This window comes from Ostrinia furnacalis, unplaced genomic scaffold (assembly GCF_004193835.3).
Source record: "Ostrinia furnacalis isolate ACB-3 unplaced genomic scaffold, ASM419383v2 OfSCF0329, whole genome shotgun sequence".
NCBI lineage: Eukaryota > Metazoa > Arthropoda > Insecta > Lepidoptera > Crambidae > Ostrinia > Ostrinia furnacalis.
The window spans coordinates 17935-40998 of NW_021130568.1; the positions used below are offsets into that span (position 1 = coordinate 17935).

At 39.9% G+C, this 23064-nt stretch overlaps 1 protein-coding gene across 1 annotated transcript in view; it reads right to left on the bottom strand.

The window, feature by feature from the left end:
- The window catches only part of LOC114360965 (uncharacterized), a gene marked incomplete at its 3' end in the record, with an annotated part of 35189 nt that extends 17272 nt beyond the window's left edge, over positions 1-17917 (bottom strand). The window contains exons 1-18 of the mRNA XM_028315862.1: positions 17842-17917; positions 13580-13613; positions 13116-13163; positions 12212-12430; positions 11226-11399; positions 10295-10348; positions 9335-9382; positions 7511-7654; positions 7118-7165; positions 6898-6993; positions 6437-6493; positions 5867-5962; positions 5265-5312; positions 4889-4984; positions 3053-3100; positions 1844-1939; positions 1147-1290; positions 516-617 (exon numbers count right to left, since the gene is read on the bottom strand). Of these exons, the coding sequence (XP_028171663.1) occupies positions 516-617; positions 1147-1290; positions 1844-1939; positions 3053-3100; positions 4889-4984; positions 5265-5312; positions 5867-5962; positions 6437-6493; positions 6898-6993; positions 7118-7165; positions 7511-7654; positions 9335-9382; positions 10295-10348; positions 11226-11399; positions 12212-12430; positions 13116-13163; positions 13580-13613; positions 17842-17877 (1588 nt within the window). The remainder of the gene's footprint in view (positions 1-515; positions 618-1146; positions 1291-1843; positions 1940-3052; positions 3101-4888; positions 4985-5264; positions 5313-5866; positions 5963-6436; positions 6494-6897; positions 6994-7117; positions 7166-7510; positions 7655-9334; positions 9383-10294; positions 10349-11225; positions 11400-12211; positions 12431-13115; positions 13164-13579; positions 13614-17841) is intronic.
- Positions 17918-23064: the final 5147 nt, after the last annotated feature.

Consider the following 23064-nt stretch of genomic DNA (forward strand, 5'->3'; position numbering starts at 1 on the left):
TTGACTTCCCATTAATACGTGTTTTAATATTAATATCATGTTTACAGTGTCCCCCAAAAAACCGATCCGTTTGAATTTCATACACATATAATATTTCTGTTAGATATTAAGGGTAGGTGAAAACATTGATGAAGCAAACGCTGGCCGTAACAGCGTATTACACTTGAAAACTTCGACGGGTTCATCCAGTGTCTAAGTAGCTCAGTAGAAAGAGCAGTCGCCCGGCAAGCGAAAGGTCGTGGGTTCAATCCCCGCCTTAGTCAGTTCGTTTTTTAAAGTTATTATTAATAATTGAAAGGGATCGTATTCGTAGCCGTATCAACTCGAGGCAGTCAGTATTCTTTGCATGAAACTCCGAACTTCAACGCACACTTATCCGCACCATTGTTGTACTCCTCGCCTCATGGTTGACAGCGCGCAAAAGGCGATGACAGCTCGCAAAAAGAAATACGGTGTTGATCCCTTTCCGAGTCGATATGTCTGCTATGACCTTAAGCCTAACTGGTCTAACTTACATTTGGTTCCAGTGTAAGAGATGAGCTTCTTGAAGAAGTCAATGATGTCTTCGTGTCCTGTCTTTATCCTGATTTGCTCCAGGATATCCAGCATGGTGGTATCTGTAACAAAATCAAATCAAATCAAAAATATTTAACAATTTGTACAGTATTTAGGCACGTTTGAAACACCTAGAATACAGCCTGGACATTAGACTGATGCAATAGCAAATAGGAAAGTATTTTTCAAATATGCTTTTGTTATGGTCAATATGAAGCAAACGAATACAAACATAATGGGTTTGTTTCGTTTTATTGCAGATTTCCTATGGCCGCCTTCCAACTTAATCATCAGATCACCTCCATGTCATCATAATATTGATTTTTCACGCAATTTACACACGCATGCAAAATTTCCGGGTACAGGACTATTCCCACCTCTCGTTCCCACCGCTGCAACTCCTGTGTAGCCAGGATCTACAGCTTGACCGCCAACAACCCAACCAGTGAAGGTCAACTTTGTCCCGGGGAAAGTTAAACTGTCATTGGACCCGCAACGAAATTAATCAGAAGAACATAGGTTTTCGAAGATAAGGTTCGACTTCCCTCCAGTGCAAAGCTTCTAACAGCCTTCCAAAACTTCTAAGCTTACCCTTATCACTGGAGAGTCCCTTGATGACGGTGTTGCAGTCTTCAAGGTTTTTCGTTTGGGTGATGTCAAGGAGTGACGTCAGGAAGAAGATGGCGTCGCGGCGCTTGCTCACTTTGTTGATCCTGGCGATCACAGCGACGATATCTGAAAAAAGGTTTTCGTTAGCTGTGTTTATAAGGATGTACCTTGCTTTTAGCTCAGGTTCGGTTTCCACCAAAGTGGAGAGCTGAAGAGGTGTGTTTGGATAACCAATCACATAATTATCGGAAACCAGTCGAAAAATGGTCGAAAAGCCTTTTTTTGTATGGAGTTTTGACGAATTCGATTCGATCAAAAAGTGCAACTTGTTTAGGGGGCTGATTTCTAAACCGAATCCCCTCTCTTCTTCGCTTGGTAGAAATCGCGTAAGGATAAGGAGAGAAGTCTATATTTGTCATAGATTTGTAGCCAAGACTTGCTTAAGTAGGTACTTAAAAAATTAATTGTACTACACGGTACGCTTAAGATTCTAAAATTTGGTTTTTTGAAGTTCTCTAAAATAAAGGGTTTAATCGTGATTTGGAATGGATAAAGGTTTTTGAATAGATTACAAAGTAGATTCAAAACTGATTTTGAAAATGTTTGTTATTATAGTTGACTTGTATAAAGGCTCTGATAACACCACTCGTATATATAAATATATCATCTATGTACATACTGTCAATCTTGAAGAGGCGTTTGAACAGTGCTTGCACTTGCCGAAGGTTGGCGCGACCAGTGATCTTGTATAGCGACTCCACGATGATTCGGAGACCTGGAGAAAAACACACATTAATCTTTTGTATCAGCAGCATATATCAAGCGCCGCAAGTGGAACTGGATCGGTTACACTCTCTAAATACACCGATCACAGCTCCAAGCAGGCCCTGGATTGGAACCCCCAAGGAAAACGCAAACGTGGTCGCCCCAAGCAAACTTGGCGGCGCACTGGCGAAGAAAATCGGCAAGACTTGGAGCGAGATCAAACGCGAAGCTCAAGACCGAACGCGATGGAGGACTGTTGTGGACGCCCTCTGCCCCATCTAGGGGACTTAGGACCTTTCAAGTATGCCAACTTTCTGTAACAGTTCTATAGGATACTAGCTGACGTGGCAAACTTCCGACCGCTTATGTTAATTCAGAAATATTGTATGTTAGGGATGTTTCCTGGGTAAAACAGCAAGAGTTTTAATTAGTCCGTCAGTTAACTTATCAAAAATGTATCGACATATTTTTCACTTTTTCAAACTAATGAAAGTTGATTTATCTTTAGCCCGCCAAAGTTAAGAAGAGGCCCGTGATGTCAAGAAGTGCTTAAAAGTTTAGCACTTTGTGACATCACGCGGTACTTCAACGCACTATAACTTCGTTATTAATGTTGACAAAGAAAAATATACGTGTTCAATACCTAATATTTTCATAATGTAATTGACAGACTAAAAGTAATTTTTTAGGCTAGAACGAAAGTACAGAACCTTATATTAGTAGCCCTTTTGATAACTTTACAGGGTGTTAGGTAAATGGCTATATGAGCCGACACTAGCCCATGTTAACATGGTCATATAAATGGTATAGTGAAGTCAGAAAATTGATATCTACATTTTAATTATTTTAATTTTCATACAAATCGGATTTTATAAAATTTACTAGCTGACCCGGCGAACTTTGTTCCGCCTTAATGGCAATAAATAAGCAGACTTTTTTTAAATTTCGAACGGGATAAAAAGTATCCTATGTCCTTCTCCTGGCTCTAAACTACCTCCCTGACAATTTTCAGCTAAATCGGTTCAGCCGTTCTTGAGTTATAAGCGAAGTAACTAACACGACTTTCTTTTATATATATAGATTAACCTAACACCCTGTATATCATAATTTAAGTACAACTTACTCGTCCTGCTGATTTCTTGGGTGAGGTCTTCTATCGCGTACTTCAATTCTGAAAAGAAAATATGAAAGTAATAATTAGGCGTTTAATGATGTCGACTACTCTATGTCTCTATGGTTGGAAATGGAAGAATGAGGAGTTCGAAAAAATATTGTCGTGCCTACAGTAGAGACTAAAGGACGAAGCACACTTATCAACCCGGAAACGGATCGTAACCGTATCAACTCGAGGCGGTTATTAGTCTTTGTATGAAACTCCATACTGCAACGCTCACATCCGCCCGCTCAGTAACGTAAACGCCTCGCCTCGCGGTTGACAGAGCTCAAAAGGCAATGACAGTGCGCGAAAGGCAATACGGTGTTGATCCCTTTCCGAGTTGATAAGTTTGTTTTTGCGATCTGGTGAAGGTCGCGGGAGGTGCCTGGATGCGAGCGGCGCAGGACCGGTCTTTGTGGAAATCCTTGGGGTAGCCTATGTCCAGCAGTGGACGTCTTTCGGCTGAAACGAACGAACGAACGAAGTTTTCCTTAGTGTGCTTCGTCCTTAAATGTCTCCCCAACCCGTCTGGCCAGCGTGGGGAGTGTAAGCCAAATCCTCCATTTGCCTCCGATATTAGAGTCGTGATCCTGCAGTGGAGACAAAATGATCTGAGGGCCTAGTGCGAGTTTACAGCAAACACGCTCACTAGTGAGTGCACAGATATGGATAGATGCAGCATGTGAAAAATTTTGTATGAAGCCGAGCGTGCCACTTTTTAAACGTCATTAGTGTCATTTTAGCGAATTTTGGTGATTGCCGCAACGTAAAAATAATCGTATCATCGTACTGCATTCGCAAAGTCATCGAAAGATATCGTGTGACTCGATTCGACAATTAATTAATTCCGATAAAACTGATAATTTGTTAAATACAAAACCAAAAACATCTTGTTTTTCGATAGTAAATTAGAAAAAATTAATTCTTACAAAACGTTAAATCTCGTTTTTTTTTTACCCTACTAGTGTTTCAAGACAAAAATTTGTCAAGTGCATGAATACATGGATCAGTGTGTGTCTTATTGTTATGAGTAAGTACGGTTCCTTGGGATCGGTATGAGTGCACCACATACAGGGACTATGGTTTTAACTCATAAGAGTACATCACAGGATATGTATTAAAAACAATGCTACTTTATACTTCTTCTACTGCTACTTTATTCTAATTAATTAATTGTTACTTGTGCTGTTAATTACAATCTCAATCCGTAAATAATTTCTTCTTTCTACCGTGTTCGTACTACTGTCCTCGTAAAATCATCGTAACCGATTGTTGTAATCGGATTACATGAACATCACTCGACCATGTATGTCCATTTGGACATATCGGAATGGCACGCTTTGACGATCAACTTGCTGTATCTACTCTAATCCATATCTGTGAGTGAGTGCGTCAAAAAATGACATTTAATGTATGACGGATTGTACAGCGCCCCCTAGCGGGAAACGTTCAAAAACTAAAATTTTCATATATTTTTGATTTTTTTTTTATGCAGATATTTGACCACAATCGCACCTGTGGGTCTAGACAAAGTGCAAATTATAATCGCAAACCAGTCGAAAAGTGGTCGAAAAGCCCCTTTTTTGTATGGAGTTTTGACGGATTCGATTTTCGATTCGATCAAAAAGTGCGTTTTGTCTAGGGGGGCTGGTGTTAAGTGGGATGCAGTCTAGGATGGTACATATCTGCCCTGTAAGTGCCTATTCGCTCTCGCCTTGAAAACGCCCGGATTTTTTATGTAAACTCACACTCAGCCCACTGATGATGTTGTTCTTAAATGACCTGATGATGAAGGATACTTACGTTTCTGTCCAGTGGCTTCCTTCATCAAGACGATGCTCTTGGCGAAACTGTCCGTCCTCAGAATCTGGTTAAAGATCTTGATAGCTTCTCCGATCTCTGCAAGTTGTTCATCAAAAATGAATTTACTATTGTGTTAAACTTTCATGGTCACTAACCCCCTTACTAATAAAACTTACACGCTCGTTGAACAGTGTTTTAAAGTGACGTTTAGTATAGAAATGTCATTTTAAAACAGTGTTCAACAACTGTGTAACTTTTTATTAGTAAAGGAGTTAATATTAATATTATGTATGGGGTGATTCAAAATGCATTTATTAGGAAAATTTATTCTTAAAAATGAAATGAAATTGTAATTTTTTTATTTAAATTAATTTACCTGAGGCCCTTGTACAGGTTATCATGGTGTCGAATGTGCCTTTCATGTCTGAAATAAAACGAATATGGCGTTATTATTAGCATAAGGGACGAAGCACACTTATCAACCCGAAAATGGATCAGTTTTTACGCTTTTGTGGGTTATGTATAGCCTGGGTTGAGGATTCCGGGTGAAGCTCGCTTCCACCTTCACCTGATCATCACTTTCTATCAAGTGAGATGCAGGCCAAGAGCCTCCTCGTTGTGGATAAAAAATATTCACTTAGTAAAGTAACTACTGCTATGTGCCCTGCCCATTGCCACTTCAGCTTGCTAATCCGTCGGGCTATGTCAGCGACTTCAGTTCGTCTACGGATCTCCTCATTTCTGATTCGTTCTCGTAAAGAAACATCGAGCAATGGGGCCATGAGGCAGCATGGTTCTGAGAAGGAAGCAGCTTGGGACGTCCACCCACCCACAAGGTGGGCCGATGACCTCATAAAGGTAGCAGGAAGGCGCTGGATGCAGGCCGCTACCAACCGGGCGATGCGGAAACCATTGGGAGATATGTTCAGCAGTGGACGTCCTGTGGCTGAAATGATGATGATGATGAAAGTAACTTACCAACTTCGTCCATCAAGTTGGCCAATACTTCAGGGAATTCTGAAGGACCGACGCCTCCCGTCAGTTTGTCCACTTGGCTCCTCAGACCGGCCACTCCTGACAAAAATATCACAACACATTATAAAAAACTCATAAATTTTTGCAAATAGGCTTTTAAAAAGCACTTTTACACGTCCCAGTATTAACCCTACCACTGCTTCGGGACAATAAATGGGCCAGTGCTGAGAAGAAGCAGCGCAAGAAACTCAGTCACTATTGTCAGCCTCTCTTTAACTACTAAATAAAATGTGAAAAAATAGGGTGAAGAACCCTTTTGTGGCCGCTGTGCCATTTTTGGCTACTAAGTTTAATTTACGATCAAAAATACTGTAAAATTAAAAAAATTCATCAATATAGTTACAACATTCATTAATATAAAAAAATACACTACGAAAATACATTTTTGTAATCTCATTCAGTTACTTAAAAAAATTTATGTTTTAAAAAATTAAGATTTCTAAAACGTAAGTTAAAACATTGTTAAGAAAAAATCTAATTTGGTTTCTAAAAAAATGAAATTAAAAACGTTACCTTTACCACCTTTGTGGTGGCCGATGTGCTTGAAGAAGTCGGCGATTTGGTGACTATCTGCAATATAAATTAATAATGATCGTTAACAATAATATCATTAATAAAATAATGGGTTATCATTTTTATACAGCGCAGTTAGTCCTAAACGCAAAGCAACAATTATAAACAAAAATATGTGGAGAAAAAACTGTAATACTAGGGACTTCTTAAGTTTTGTGGGCGGGGCATCCATGGCCCTTACATTTATTTATTTATTTAATTAAATAACAAAAATCATATTTTTTACATTAAAAATTACCTACCCCAATGCGATATTAGTTATTATGTTAAATAGAAAGTAAATGTGCAGTGTGGATAAATAAATCTTATTGATATGGAAAGCTACAACACGCGTGGGGTAGAAACCAAAGTCGTACGCCCCACGAAAGCCCCGCGAATTCCCCGCAACAGTGTGTACTTGCCTTTGTCTCCGGAAATGAGCTGCAGTATTTCAAACATGCCGTCGAAGTCTGCGTGTCCTGTGAGCTTCTTGATCACATTGAAAGCCTTTGTTACATCTGAAAATAAATCAAATCAAAAAAAATATTCATTTACCTACTTAACACCCTGTATAACGTTTCCCAAAAAAAAAACTCGAACCTAATATTATATTCATATTAAAATACACAACAAAATACTCACCCTTTTCCCCGGTTATGGTCTGTGCGATGTCTATCAAGACTTTGACATCTGAAATTATAATAGAAAAAGTGATTAATTGCCCATTTTTCGGGTAAAAATGTTAAATTGCATCCCTACATTGCAGGGACAGACAGACAGGTTAAGGTCGAAGCACACTTATCACCCCGGGATAATGTAAATGGTATATGTAAATGGATCGTAACCGTATCAACTCGAGGCAGTCAGTATTCTGTGTATGAAACTCCATACTGCAACGCACACTTCCGCAGCGTAACGTAAACGCCTCGCCTCGCGGTTGACAGCGCAGCGAAAGGCGATACGGTGTTGATCCCTTTCCGAGTTGATAAGTCTATGACCTTAAAGGTCCATGATGATGATGATGAAGAAACTTACTTGTGGAGCCTTCCATCTGCTCCAAAAACTCCGTAACGAACTCCATAGACCTGGATCCACGGAATTTCCTGATGAACTCGTGGCATTGCTGGCGGCTGGTGAAGCGAGCAAAATTCTGGATGTAGTCCATGGCCTCATCCTCATCTGTAAAGAAAAACAATTATTAATGCACCGCCTTTATTAAAAACTCAGTAAAACTCATTTATTTCTGTAAGTAGGCTTTAAAAAAGCACTTTTACTATTCGCTTGACCTGTGGTTGACCACCCAGCATTAAGGGCCTTCGCCCACGGCATCGCTACTAACGCGCGTTAGTCGCATTTGCACCGCACTAGAAAGTGACGCCAACGCGCTACTAACGCGCTACAGTCAGACAAAAAGTCGCCGTGGGCGAGAGCCCTAAGTCCGCCATTGTACATTATTTCTATGTACAAAAGTTTCAATAAATAAGTTCATTCATTTTGAAAAATATTAGCTGTCTGTGCCCGCGGCTAAGTACGCGTGAAAATAGATTTTTTCCGTTTTTGCAAGATTTTTCATTGGTCCGCTCCTATTGGTCGTAGCATGATATAGAAATCTTTGAATGCTCTTTGTTTTCAAAAATAAAAGAATGTTTTATTTGAGGATTTTTTTTATCTATAGTATTATCAGTACTTTCCCTTCAGGTGGCATCACAAAATTCCACCCTGTATAATTCTTATGGCTAAGTCCATATTTTTTATTTTAAACTTAATTTCAAGGACTTATTTACTAGTAAAATTTTATTCTTTTTTTTTTTACTAGAAGTACCTAAATCTACAAATAAGCTCGTCGCTCGTGAGATCCGTTTCCGTTATAAAAATATTCATATTTTTTTTATGTCATTTTTCATCTTTTTTTTCTTTATATACTTAAATCTTAATGTTGTCTCAATCTACCCACAAAATTTCACAGACTTGTGCTTCATTAAAAAAAACAAAAATTTTATGGAAAAAGTGAATATTAGTTAAATTCTCAAACAAAACGGCAATTTCATACTTTAATACCTAATATCAATGTAAAGTATTGATAAATTCATCTAACTACAAGTCCTTGGTTCACACCTGTTTAACTATAATCCAATTGAGGTAATTATCTATTGTTGACTGCTGAAAAACACGCCTGTTTTCCGTGTCTAAAATATTAATTTATTTAAAACCTATTGCGCACAAATTATTATTCTGAAAAGCATATTGTATGAGGGCTGATTAATTGGTTTATTCAGCGTGTGTGTAGTTTGCTAAGTATGTAATTGTTATTAATTAATTAATTATTGGTGACAGTTCTTACACGTTTAATGTAGGTACTTAAATCTAGATACGAAAGGAAATGTTTAAGCAATAACCAGCAAGGGCACACACGGTATAAAAAATAGGATTTATTTTAATAACAAAAAATTTAAAACCGACTCAAAAATTCTCTAAAAAGTTGCGTTATTTATTTATTAGGACAAATTATTATTAACATGATTTTGGGATGGCCGGAGTCGGTGTAATTTTGGTCCTTCTCCTTTTTTAAACATTTTTATTTTATACCTATTTTTTAAAAACGATTAAAAAGTTTATATTACCCCATCTTAACACTTGTAAGTTACTTTTGTATAATTTACGTAAGTAATTTACATATTATTATGTATACTTACGCAAGTAATAAGAAATGACGTAAGTTTCTTACGTGAGTAAAACTTATAAGTTTAAATGCGGCCTTTAAATAGAACGCTATTTAATTTTGACGTTGCACTGTCGAATTATGTCTTATAAATAAATAAATAAATAATAATAACAGTTGTATGAAAAAAAATAACTTACCATCGTGACCAGTAAGTTTGAAAAGCAGGTCGCTTCCCTCCTTGTTCACTGCAATAAAAAACATTCAAATTAGTTTAATTACATTAAAAAATCGTTCATCTTTCATTAAAAAATAACAAGCTGGAAACATTAAGTTTTTGGATATATCCAGTTAGTACGCATATCAACTTGGAAACGGATCGTAATCGTCACCGTATCAATTCGAGGCGGTCAGTATTCTTTGTATGAAACTTCACTGTAACGCATACTTAACCGCACCGTAACGTGAACGAAGGCGATACGGTGATCCCTTTCCGGGTGGATAAGTGTGCTATGACCTTTATTCTGTATCTTTTCATTTATACCGATGATAGAGCTCGTGAAGCAGTTTCAGGATCGGTCAGATATAAAACTTCCATACCAATACAAACAAATAAATAAGTTCATTATCAAGAATGATTCTGTGCGGGAATCGAACCCGCGACTTTTGGCTTAGTTGACCATTATGAACTACACTGCACCAAACGGCCGACAAATTCCTAAAGCGAGGTTTGAGACTAGCAATAAAATTTGCAGAAGTTGACTTCCGTAAGCTGTCACCACTGCTGCACTGTGTAAATAGGTAAAAAAAAGAAAAAAAGTATTTATTACTAAAAGATGTCACATTGTACAAATTATTCTGGCGGTCTCTGCACTAAGCAGGAAAGCTTGTATCGCAGCGGCCAATACGAACAATTACCTTAAAAATAATGACATCGGTCTTGATAGGAAGGACACGTTTAAAAACTAGGCTTAACATTTATAATGTGGTAAAATATAGTTTATAATAAATCTGTTCGAAATAAATATTAAGTTGGCTTGCCACAGCTATTTTTACACAGTGGTGACAACTTGCGGAAGTCAGCTTCTGCAAGTTTTATTGCTAGTCTAAACCTCGCTTAATTTGGTATTTAACTTTACAATCTATTTTTATTATTTTACCTTTCTTTCCGAAGATTTTCATCAGGATGTCGGACACCAGTCTCACTCCTTTACCTAAAACAATCAAATCAAATAAAATCAAATCAAAGCTAAAAATGATGGTTTTTTAGGAATATTTTTTAGTCCCGTTAGACCCTCATACTTATCTAAATATACTTGTGTTACGAGTAGGCTCACTACAATCAGAGTAAAACAAATGAGTAGGTCATCTTCATAGAAACCATAAAAACGCACCGAGCGCGGTTTGTGTGAGCGCGCCAATACGTATGCGGCGCGCACGCACAAAATTTTGCGTGGATAAGCGGGGAGTTGCGCCGAATTTGTATTGACGCACATACAAACCGCGCTCGATGCGTTTCTATGAAGATGACCTACTCATTTGTATTTACTCTGCTACAACAGTCGAGCGGCGGCGGGGTTCGAACCCGCGTTCCTCGGACGACGAGTCGACCAGTCCCCCGTCACGATTCAGCTAACGTGGCTTCCTGGCTTAAAGCTTACAGATAGCTTAAAATTCCTTCCATCACCGGTGAACCAGACGCAGGTTAGCGTACCATCCCTACATTGTCGACATTCCACCAGCTCCCACTAAGCGATTCGACAACTATTTTATAATGCGAACAGCTATGGACGGGAATTCGATGCTTGCTGCTGTCTTTCCGGAACATATTTCATAATCCGGACCTTTTCAAGGCAAGATTGAAGAGGCACTTACAGAGAAGGTGTGTACCTACCATACAGCATCTCTCTTAATATCAGGTGCAATTGCGGTCAAATACCTACCTGCCATGATCGTTCATTTCAGCCAAATGGCCTCCCCCAAGGATTTCAACGACCGGTCCAATGCTGCCCGCATCCAAGTTCTTCGCGCGACCTTCATCAGATCGTCGGTCCACCTAGTTCTACATGATTTTTTTTAAAAAGAACTTACGGACAGTGCCCTTGGGTCCCCTATGCTCATGGTGGCTGTCCCTGGTCTTCCTGCCATCCTCCCACTCGCGTTCCTCATCTGAAGAGTCGTCCTTCACGACGCGTCCGTTGACCACCTTCCTCTCGCTGTGAGATTTGTACTCTTTGGACTCGCTGTGCTCGTGTTCGTGGGGCCCTATGAAGTCAAATAATTTATAAGATTTAGAAGTTGACATTCCGCAAACTGTTTCATCATCATCAGCCATAGGACGTCCACTGCTGAACATAGGCCTCCCCCAATGCTTTCTACGTTGCCCAGTTGGTAGCGACCTGCGTCCAGCGCCTTCCTTTTGTCCCTGTGTCTGAGAGTCCTCCACCAGGACATGAGCTCCCCTGGTCTACCTGGAAGTCTTTAAATAGACATTGGACGCAGGTTGGCCGTAGTAAGGACAATCTGTTCAGGTGGGGATTCTTGGATAGCTCAAACTTGGAGTGCAGGTGTGGTTTTGTTCCCCAGTCGACGAACCACATGATGTGGTGCCCTGCCTGCCCAAACAACTGCACGCAGGAAAATTTAATGAAGGCTACTGATAACGCCATTCTTGTGGCGGAGTTTTGGGCCGACGCTGTGTAGGTTTGTTGTCGACACGACAAGAAGAAGATCAAAATGATCTAAGGATGATTGGACTAAATAAAAATAATATCTTTCTTTCTTTCTTTATATGGTAATTCTTTACAATAAAACGTAATGAATGGGGTAGCTGGAACTGTGGCCCACTTCATGAGTAGGTTGGTAGCTTGAAGTTTCGGCTGTGTTGCTAGCCATGTGGTCACAAGCACATGGTCTGCTGATTCTCTATTTTAATTCAAATTCTTTAAACTAGTAGGTATTTTTTATTAATTTATTAGTTATTCCTTGTATGAGAGAAAAGAAATTCACCGCTTTTCTGGAGTCCAGGCCTAAAATTGAATGACCCGTTAGGGATTTTATAAACTTAAAGTATTTACCTCTCCTCCTGCCGTGGTCTTCGTGATCGTCCCTGTCATGAGGGCCACGGTGTCGGTCATGAGGCCCATGTTCTGGTCCATGGTGTCGTTCATGAGGACCATGTTCTGGTCCATGGTGTCGTTCATGAGGACCATGTTCTGGTCCATGGTGTCGTTCATGAGGACCATGCTCGGGGCCGTGCCTCTCTACCCTCTCGCGGTGGATTTCGTGCGGGCCTTCTGAAAAGGAATCAAATTAAAAACAGTTCCTTCTACCCGCAGTTTAAAACCTAGAGGTCTCGTTGAAAGCCACGATAGCCGAACAGTGAAGGGGTCGGACTGGCCGACTCGTGATCCGGGGAACGCCGGTTCGGTCCCCGAATACGCAAACGATTCGAAGACGAAAGTCTTTTCCTAGGTTTGTTTGCTAGATAAAGAACAAGCCAGTTCTAGAACCACCTGGCTAGCTACCACCAACTTGCTTAAGTCTGTCGCCATAACAGCAATGTTAACAGCATTGTTGTGTTCCGGCATTTGGAGAGGTAAGGCCTTGTCCAGGAAGCAAATTCGCCGCGAATCCTACGCGCGTAGAATCATGTACGCGCTATGGCGAGATACTAGCAGCCAATACATTGCGTCCACAAGACACGCGCGAATTCAAAATTCTACGCCTGTGTTCGTGCGAAGACATTCGCGGTGAATTCGCCCTCCTGGACAAAGCTAGTTCCTCTGTGGTTGTGGGTGAAGCTCGCTTCTATGTTCTGCCTGATCATTATTGAAGATTAAAGACGTCCTTGTTTATAAACCTAAATCATCATCACACAGCTGAACTATGATTTCCAGAATGGCCGGTTGGTAGCGGCCTGCATCCAGCGCCTTCCTGCTACTTTAATAGTAATTCTTTATTATTAACTAATGAAACTACCTTCATGAGTTTTGTATTCTCGAACTACCTTCACCTTGTGAGGCTCACCTAGGACAAAAAGAAGATTATGTTACTATCTTCTTCTTCTATCGTAAATGTACACTAATAACTTCTACATGTGGTATATTGTCTGTCATAGAAATTCTTTCAAAACAATTATGTCCAAAAGTTTATCCTTTGAGAACCTACCTAAGTAGGTATATTGTTATTAAAGCCTGGTCCGTGAGCACGTAGAATTTTGTCCAATGACCCCAAGCTACCCATCCTTATCGCTCGCGCGTAATTATATTGCTGTCGCGACTGTGAGACGCGCGCCCGCAGTGAGTGTGCGAGCGCGACAGCAACATAATTACGCGCGAGCGATAAGGATGGGTAACTTGGAGTCATTGGACAAAATTCTACGTGCTCACGGACCAGGCTTTACTAGATATTTAATAAGATAAGTATAAAGTGTAGATACTTACGATGTGGCTGCGGCTCTGCTAACGTCAAAGTGACCTGAAATATAATGATGTTATAGTAAATTATACAACAATATTTATTACTACGCTTTATTTAGGTACCTAGAGCTCACAGCTTAGGCTAGATCTTCTTGAGGCCAGCGTGAAAAGCTTACACCCGTATTCACAAACAATGCTTGCTTAAGTGAAGCAGCAAATCGAACGCTCAGCGTTGATTTGAGCTCTGTAATTGGTTCGTGTGTCACCCTGTGCGTCCACGCGCACTGGGAGACCTCATAGCAATATTTGTCAATACGGGCGTCTGTCCTATAAGGCTTGCATGAAAAGAAATACAGATCTAAAGATATTTATGCACAAATAATTCAAGTACACCGATCCCGATCGCGCTAACTGCGTACGTCGCTGGAATGTGGCTCTCCCTCGCACTCACCAGCAGCGTCGGACTGGCCATACAGTCGGGGTGGCATTTGCCAGCCGGGCCCCAGCCTGCGCGGGCCCCCCACTATGTCTCGGAAACTATGCGTCGTACAAAAAAATTGTACAGTCATAATTTGTAGAAAATTGCTTTGCCTACAAATATGTTAATATAACTTTTTGCCTTAAATTAAAGATTGAAGAAGTTATAAGCAAAAAAAAAATCCTTTTTGCTTATGTATAACTTCTCCAATTTAATTTAGGACAAAAATTTATGTAAACACAGGGCCGTCTTTAACCTACTAGGGGCCCTGGGCACTTACGGATCAAGGGGGCCCTTGTCATCTAGAAGAAGGTATTTTGAGACGGACAGACGGGGGCCCCCTCCGTCGCGGGGCCCTGAGCACGTGCCTAAAGTGCCCAGTGGGAAAGAGGGCTTTGACCATTTATGTTTCTTTCATGATGCCCTGGCCTTCATTGGTTGGATTTTTGGCAGTCAAGCAGTAGATACTCACATAGAATCCTGAACTATAGAACAAAGCTACAATACCGAACGGTGAAGATGTCAGACTGGCCGACTCGGGATCCAAGGAACACTGGTTTGAACCCCGCCGCCGCTGGACTATTGTGGGGAAACCACTCGTCACAAAAACATAATTTAGCTAAGCGCAACGCTCTCCACGGCATTGATGTTGAGATCAGGTCAACCTGATCTTCTGGCTGTTCCGCAACCACAATTACTTGGCCGACAAGCTGCACGAGCTCAACCCTTGCTGGGGCGACGACAAGCTTTACCAGGTCGCCAGGGACGTGAACATTGCTATGTAGTTACCAGCACATCGTGTATCACGAGCTGATGCCCGCTGTGATCGGTGAGTGGTTGTTGTTTATGGAATATGTTTCTTCCATCAGTAATAATCCCGTCCAGTAATAATAATTATGTTAGTGACCTTGAAAGAGAACTTACTAGGGGCCCTGGGCACTTAAGGATCAAGGGGGGTCTTATCATCTGGAAAAAGGTCTTTTGAGCAGACGGGGGCCCCTTCCGTCGTGGGGCCCTGGGCACGTGCCCAAAGTGCCCAGTGGGAAAGAGGGGCCTGTGTAAACATATTTGTAGGCAAAACAATTTGCTACAAATTATGACACAGCGAATTTTTGTAAGACGCTTAAAAAAGTGTTTTCACCCCTTTTTTCAAGATGGCGGTTGGGGGACAAGGGTGGCGACCCCAAAAACTTGAGGTTAAGCTTCTATTGACCACATTGACCCACACATATCCCAAAAATAAAATTGCGTTCTCTAATAAATGCAATACTCGGAAAATTGCCCGAAAATGATGGGAGTTTTATTTTGCTTTTGTTATGTAATTACAGTGTTTAATTCTCACAATTTCATTCACGCAAGTGACTTGTGAGAGACGATTTTCAGCATTAAAGTGCATTAAAACGAGACTTCGTTTTCTACTGGGGCAAGAACTGTTAGATTCGTTAATTATACAGTGTGAGTCACGATAAAATGTACATATGAAATTAGGTGAAACTAGACCTATTTTTATCGACAAAAATTTTTTTGAGATTTTTATTTAATTTTTTATATAATTTTTTTTCTTAAAATTACTTATTGCAAAGAAAACGTAATAACTTTTAAACTAAGAGGTATATACTGATAAAATAAAAACAGTGATAATGCTAAATAACAGAAGATACTAAAAAAATACTAAGAAAATGCCAACAAATAATAAAAAATGATACTTTTTGAAAAAAATCTGCTTATAAATTCGTGTTTTTTTGGTTTTCTCCAAAAAATTCCCCTATAACAGGTGGTTTTTATTGCTTTGTATTATTCTCTATCGTATTACCTTTGTAAAACCAAAAATCGCATGTCTCTATCCCTATCACAACATTTTCTATGATAGTTTGAACAAAGGGCCTACCACAACATTATTCTCCGCTACAGGTTGGGACAATTTTAATTTTAACTAAAATGCTTATTTTACTTCGAAATTTTTATTTTTTATTTGAAATCTAACTTGTCTTTATCAAAATTACAAATCTAGAGTTTTTCAGTTTCGTTGTTAACGAAGCGTTGAATGGCGCGCCCGGAGAGGCTTAGTTCAAACGATCATAGCAAATGTTGTGATAGGGATAGAGACATGCGATTTTTGGTTTTACAAAGGTAATACGATAGAGAATAATGCAAAGTAATAAAAACCACCTGTTATAGGGGCTTTTTTTGGAGAAATTTATCAAATAACTAAAAATACACGAATTTAAAAGAAGATTTTTTTCAAAAAGTATCATTTTTTATTATTTGTTGGCATTTTCTGAGTATTTTATGTATTTTTTAGTATCGTCTGTTATTTAGCATTATTACTGTTTTTACAGGATATACCTCTTACTCTTAGTTTAAAAGTTATTACGTTTTCTTTACAATAAGTAATTGGAAGAAAAAAAAATGCTTATATTATTTTAATATCTCAAAAAATTTTTGACCTGTTTTTTGTCGATAAAAATAGATCTAGTTTCACCTAATTTCATATGTGCACTTTATCGTAACTCACACTGTATTAAATACAGAATCGGATCTAATCAAGGATTACGAAGTCATTAACAGCTTAGCTGAAAGTTCTCCTGTATTAAAAAAAATGTTGATTGGCTAGCTTTATATTATTCTTTGTTATTAGTAAATACCTACTTATTATTTTACTTTATTTTAGTATTGTAATAAATTATTTACAGTTTGTTTATCTCAATTTGTGTATCTCAGTATTTTTCGATAGTATCCCATCACCATGATCTAGTCTCGGGCCTCGGGATTGCTATCAGCCACCCGGGCCCTTCCGGCCCAGTCCGACCCTGCTCACCAGTACCAGAGCGTCGATGTGACGTCACGGTCGCAAAGTTCGCAGTTAACTCGAAAAGGTTGTATGCTAACACGTGATTACATTAGAATAGCATCAATCCCTCTCTTAGTCGTACAATGCGACTATGGGACCAATACGCGAACATCAAGCCTCCCCAACCCGTCTGGCCAGCGTGGGGAGTGTAGGACAAATCCTCCATTTGCCTCTGGTAAATTAGAGAGGGTTTAGCTCCTGCAGTAGAAACTAAGATTCGAACAATTGGCACACACAGTGCTTAAAAATATCAGACTTGGTCGCGGTGTTGTCTCTACATATAGGCAGGTTGCACCATTTTATTTTGATATTAACAAACGTCAAAAATCTGTCAAACTCCATACAAAAACACCGGTAAGTAACTAATTGTTATAGTTACGGTTTAAAGTAAGGTGGTGCAAGCCAGAGCTTTCAAACTTTAAAATGGCGATCATCACCTCTTTATGCCAAAACAGCGACAAAAATTTAAGCTAACGAAGTAAAAACACTCTCTTCTTTCCTCGCTACTTTGCAAACCAAAAAGGACCCAGATCCTGTATTCTAAGGCCCGGTTTCCACCAAGAGTAACCAATCTGAGGTGGAATTGTGTAAAGCAATCGTAATCATTTGACAGTTCATAACGTACGCTTATTCTGTCAATCAAACGCTTTGTATAACTGACTTTATCGTACGTTATGAACTGTCAAATGATTACGATTGCTTTACACAATTCCACCTCTAATTTCTTTATTTCCACATCTTCTCTCCGCTCAGCTGCCAGGAAATCTGATTAGTTTCCAGCCTCCTCCTCCGCTTTAGTCAAAATCAAAGCTTTTATTCAAAAGGCCCTTTCCAGGGCGCTTATACACGTCCCAAATATAGCTTGCCCTACCACCACTTCGGGACAACATATAGGCTGATGCTGAGAAGTGGAAACCGGGCTGATCCATCACTACTGCACTTAAAAAAATCACTTACAGTTAGCAGGCCCACCAAAATCACCTCGATTCTCATTTAATTTAAAACAAAACGCACAAAATAGTGGTCAGATTATAATCTGTATTCCACTAATGATCTGACAGTCGGAGAAGCATTTTATATCTTTATTAAAACAAATACAAACCACCTGTGCAAGCAGGTGTACTTATTTAAACACAATTTACTACTTACATGCGACCGTAGCTAATTATATGTTTTTGATTGGCTTATTAAAGGCAATGACGATTATTTGGCTTTTTGAGAAAACAGCGCTTCAGCTGTTACATCGTAAATACCCGTAAATGGTGGTTAAATTAGTTTACTCGGACTACCTAAGAATAAATGGTAAAAACGTGACTAATTCCAGCTCTCGTTCCCACCTCTACAACTCCTATGTAGCCGGGATCTACAGCTTGACCGTCAATATCCCAACCAGTGAAGGTCAAGTTTGTCCCGAGGGAAAGTTAAATTGTCATTGGACGGGCAACGAAATTAATCAGAAGAACATAGTCGAAATAATACGTCTTCTTCTTCGTTTTGCTCTTGGAAGAGCAGTCGTGATCACGTTAAAGCATTTATTTATTTATTTATTTATTTATACTTCAATGCCAAAAATATTAACATTCACGTTGGTTGTAGAGACAGATACAGTTCTCCGCACGATCTCCCGCCATCTCTCCTTATAATGATAGCTACTACCATCTTATCTTAGTCTGTCGCTATAACAACAATGTTAACAGCATTGTTGTATTCCAGCAGTTGGAGGTAAGATAGCCAGTTCCTCTGTGGTTGAGGATTTCGGGTGTAGCTCGCTTCACCTTCGACGTGATCGTCACTTTCCATCAGGAGAGATGTAGACCAAGAGCTTTTCTGGCTCAGGCTATACTTCTAACTACGGAAACAGGTCAATGCTAGATAATAATTTGATAAAGATGTTGGTAGCTCCAAACGGACTTAGAACAAACCCTATCAAACTGAGCTGAAAATGCCGACCTCACTGGGAATCGAACCCAAGACCTATCGGTCTGAGACAAATGGTCTTACCACTAGATTACAGTGGTGGTTAGCCTATTGTAAACTGTCTTACAATAGGAAATGACTGAAAAAGGTAACAGGCCTAAGCGAGGGTGATCATCATCATCTCTCTCTAATTTATTTATATTCACAGGCAAGGAAGTTACTGAGAACTTTCCACAGTAAGAACTGTCTCGTACACAGAAAAAGCAATAAATAAATTCTATTCCATTCCATTCCATCCCATTCTATTCTATTCTGTTGCTTTCCACCCCTCTTCCACTGGGTGGAACTGAGTACATCATCATCATCATCATCATTTCAGCCACGGGACGTCCAGTCCACTGCTGAACATAGGCCTCCCACAATGATTTCCACATGTAAGAATTCTATGGGAGTATTTTTCCAATCGTCTTGTTAGTCCTTAAATAAGTAAATAAACATGTTGTAGATTACTGGAATTCTACTAACATCATTTGTGACATTCAATAATGTATGAATTAACATTGAATGTTATTTTATTCGTTTATTTATTAATAGTTAGAAACAAAAGGAAGACAAAGGTGACCGAATTTCTTCCGCCACTTCCCAGCACCAGCCCATATGTTGTCCCGAAGTGGTACGGGACTATTCCCACCTCTCGTTCCCACCTGCAACTCCTGTGTAGCCAGGATCTACAGCTTGACCGCCAGCCAACCAGTGAAGGTCAAGTTTGTCCCGGGGGGAAGTTAAACTTACATTGGACCCGCAACGAAATTAATCAGAAGAACATAGGAGGAGTTTGAAGTTGAGGTTCGACTTGATCCAGTGCTAAGCGGATGACAAGTTCCTGAAGTGATAAGAAGGCGAGCTATATTTCGGACGTGCTTGAATGCTCTGAAAGAACCTACATATTATCTAGTTATACAGAGTAAAATTTATATTATTGGCACACTTAAGGTAAGCGCCCCCTACTTCGGTATATTAAGGCTCTTACGACTTTAACATTTTATTTAAAAATAACCAAGCATGATATCAGTATGAAAGCTTTTGTATGCTAAACTTTGGTCTTTTGACAGTAAGTTAATACATAATTTATAGTTATATAGTTTGAACTTTTTTTTATATTAATTTTTCTGCGGACCTCTTGTTTGGATCCTGTTTCGTGACAAAATTTTGCTCTGTTTCTAAGTTCGTGAACTCATGTCCCCTCTTTCGGGATAAGGTTTTATGCATACAGTTAGGATATTTTAATAATTATGTGAACTTCAAACTCGTGTCATATAAATTCTAGTGAACGAAACATATACCGAATTTAGGTCACGAGAAACTTAAATAAATGCATTATTTGTTTCATAACTTACATTTAAATTATCATAAATAATTATTTAAAAACCAAGCATCAAAATGTTATCCATAATATCCTTGAATCGGTAGTGTCACGAAATAGGGGACACACGAAAAATAATATGTACGCTATTTCGTGAGTCAATTAATCGCAATTTTAAAGGAATTCTACGTTTTCATATAACTTTTTTCTAAGCCAAATCAATTGTCAAGGAACACATGAAACCACTATTACAAGTTTTATTTAAATGGACGTTCCTTCGCCTTATTATAAGCTTAAGAAGTTGGAGCGCTAACCTTACGGTGAGAGCAACCTTTGCAAGCCGCACGGCTGTTTTTGGCTCTCTGAGAGTTTGAAGCTTCGTATTACTCTCATTTTTGGCGCCACAATGCTGGTACTTGGTTTTTTAGATAGCTTAAATAATAGAGTTTTTGCAGTAATGATCATCTGTCTGATTCATTAATGTTTTTAATCTTATCCACAGTCGTATCGTAAACTTCTGATTGTGAATTCATTAAAATGTTTTACGTAAAGGTTTTACCTTACTTATTCGTACTACTACTATAGATCGTTTCATCCACGAAGACGCGCCCCTAGGGTTGCCAGGTCCAAAATCACAAAAGCCGGACTTTGTGTTTCATTTGGCCGGACATTTTACCCTAAAAGCCGGACATGTGACGGGGGGGTGTGTGCAATTAGTGTCAGCTCATGAGTGAGTACTATCATCATCGGTTGCTAACCAACATCCTGATGCGTGCGCTTCATATGATTTTGTGGCTCGACTTTCGCCTGGCGCGGCAACCAAATAAAAAGCCTAACAAAAGCCGGACAGGCCGGACAAGGCAAAATTTGGCCGGACAAGACCCTAAAAAGCCAAACATGTCCGGCTTAAGCCTGGCAACCCTACGCGCCCCACCATTCTTGCGCGAATGTTTGAGTGTTATCGGTACACGCTAAATGATCCATGAGTGCCCACGCACTCTACAATAATGACGCTGGGATTGCTCGGATCAAACTCCCCGCACCCGCGATGAACCCTTTTACTTACTGCCTGCTCCAGAAGTAGGGGTGTCTTTACCCGACTGTTATGTTTTTTAAAAGCTAGTTAACAATTGCAAAAACTTTTTATGACCTTACAACTTTTTATACAGGCAAATCAGTGATTTGGCTGGAAGTGGAACGAGCGAACGAAACTGTCCTCGTATGACATTTGTTGCGGGCAGCGCAGAAAATATTTGGCCAAGCAGTGATGGTATCATCATCTGAATCATTATTTCAGCCACAGGACGTCCACTGCTGAACATAGGGCTCCCCCAATGATTTCCATATTGCCCGGTTGGTAGCGGCCTGCATCCAGCGCCTTCCTGCTACCTTTATGAGGTCCATCTTGTATTGTAATAGTCGATAATGGTCTGATAAAGGTCGCGGGAAGAGCCTGGATGCGGGCAGCGCAGGACCGTGCATTGTGGAAAACCTTGGAGGAGGCCTTTGTTCAGCGGTGGACGTCATATGGCTGAAACGAACGAACGAACGAACGATGGATAGATGAAATGAATCGAAAGTACGAAAGTAGGTTTTATATTTATTCTCTAGGTAAAAGAAAAACAGAAGTAGGTACCTACCGAATAAAAATATGGTTGAAAATATAATAATATTAATAAATTAAATATCAAGATGCTAAATATGTTTTATTCTTGTTTGTTCAACACAACTGTGCCGTTCTGAATTGCGTTTCAGCTAATGACTGACGTCACTAGTTATGTTGATTAATTAATACATATGCCAGTAGCGCTGTAGGCTATTAAAATTTTTGACTAAGAAGAACGAGGTACGCCTTGAATCGCACCCACTTTGAGGCGCACTTACGCCCGTATTCACAAACATTACTGAGGTGTCACAGTGCGCGTGTACGCACAGGGTCACACATGATCCAATCACAGAGCTCTATTCAACGCTGTGCGTTCAATTCGCTGCTTCACTTAAGCAAGCATCGTTTGTGAATACGGGTGATAAACTACTCCCCGAACGTCCACTGCTGCACATAGGCCTCCCTCAATGATTTCTACAATGACCGGTTGGTAGCCTGCATCCAGCGCCTTCTTGCTGCCTTTATGAGGTCGTCGGTCCACCTTGTACAGTATACAACCAGCCTTTTCTCGCAGCTTTTAATTAAAACTGTAAACGCAGCCTTAGTTAAATAAAATCGACTAATTGTATTTCATGATAAACGATTAAATGCGTAAATTGGCTATCACACAATGGAGGTATTTTAACTATATATAAATCTACGTCAACGCTGTGCAAACATAATTTCACAATATTTATTATCAGTTCGTCCGTAAGTATGACGATAACGAAATTTATTCTAGGTGATTCCATGAGCGAAAACAAGACAGAAGGACGACGTTCGCCTAACCTTGAAACCTTCGTTCGTTTCAGTTAGGTAGTTAGTTTTGCAGGGCAATCGAATACCGCACTTAGCCTCATGATCGGGCCATCGTGCGCGATTTGTGGTTCATCTTCCTACTCCAACCACCCCAGATCCCCCCAGAAGGCGAGCAGCCCGTCTAGGCTGCTGCAGGCCTCCTGCAGCGACGATGGTGATCGAAGAAATTGAGCCCGTTGTTCTCCTACGCTATAACTGCACTCCATGAGCACATGCTGCGGTGTTTCCTCTGCCTCGTTCGTTTCAGACAAATGACTTCACTGCTATAGGACTACCACCTCTCATTCCCACCGCTGCTGTAACTCCAGTGTAGCCAGGATCTACAGCTTGACCGCCAATAACCTAACCAGTGAAGGTCAAGTTTGTTCCGGGGGAAAGTTAACGGTCTTTGGACCTGCAACGAAATTAATCAGAAGAACATAGGAGGTGTTCGAAG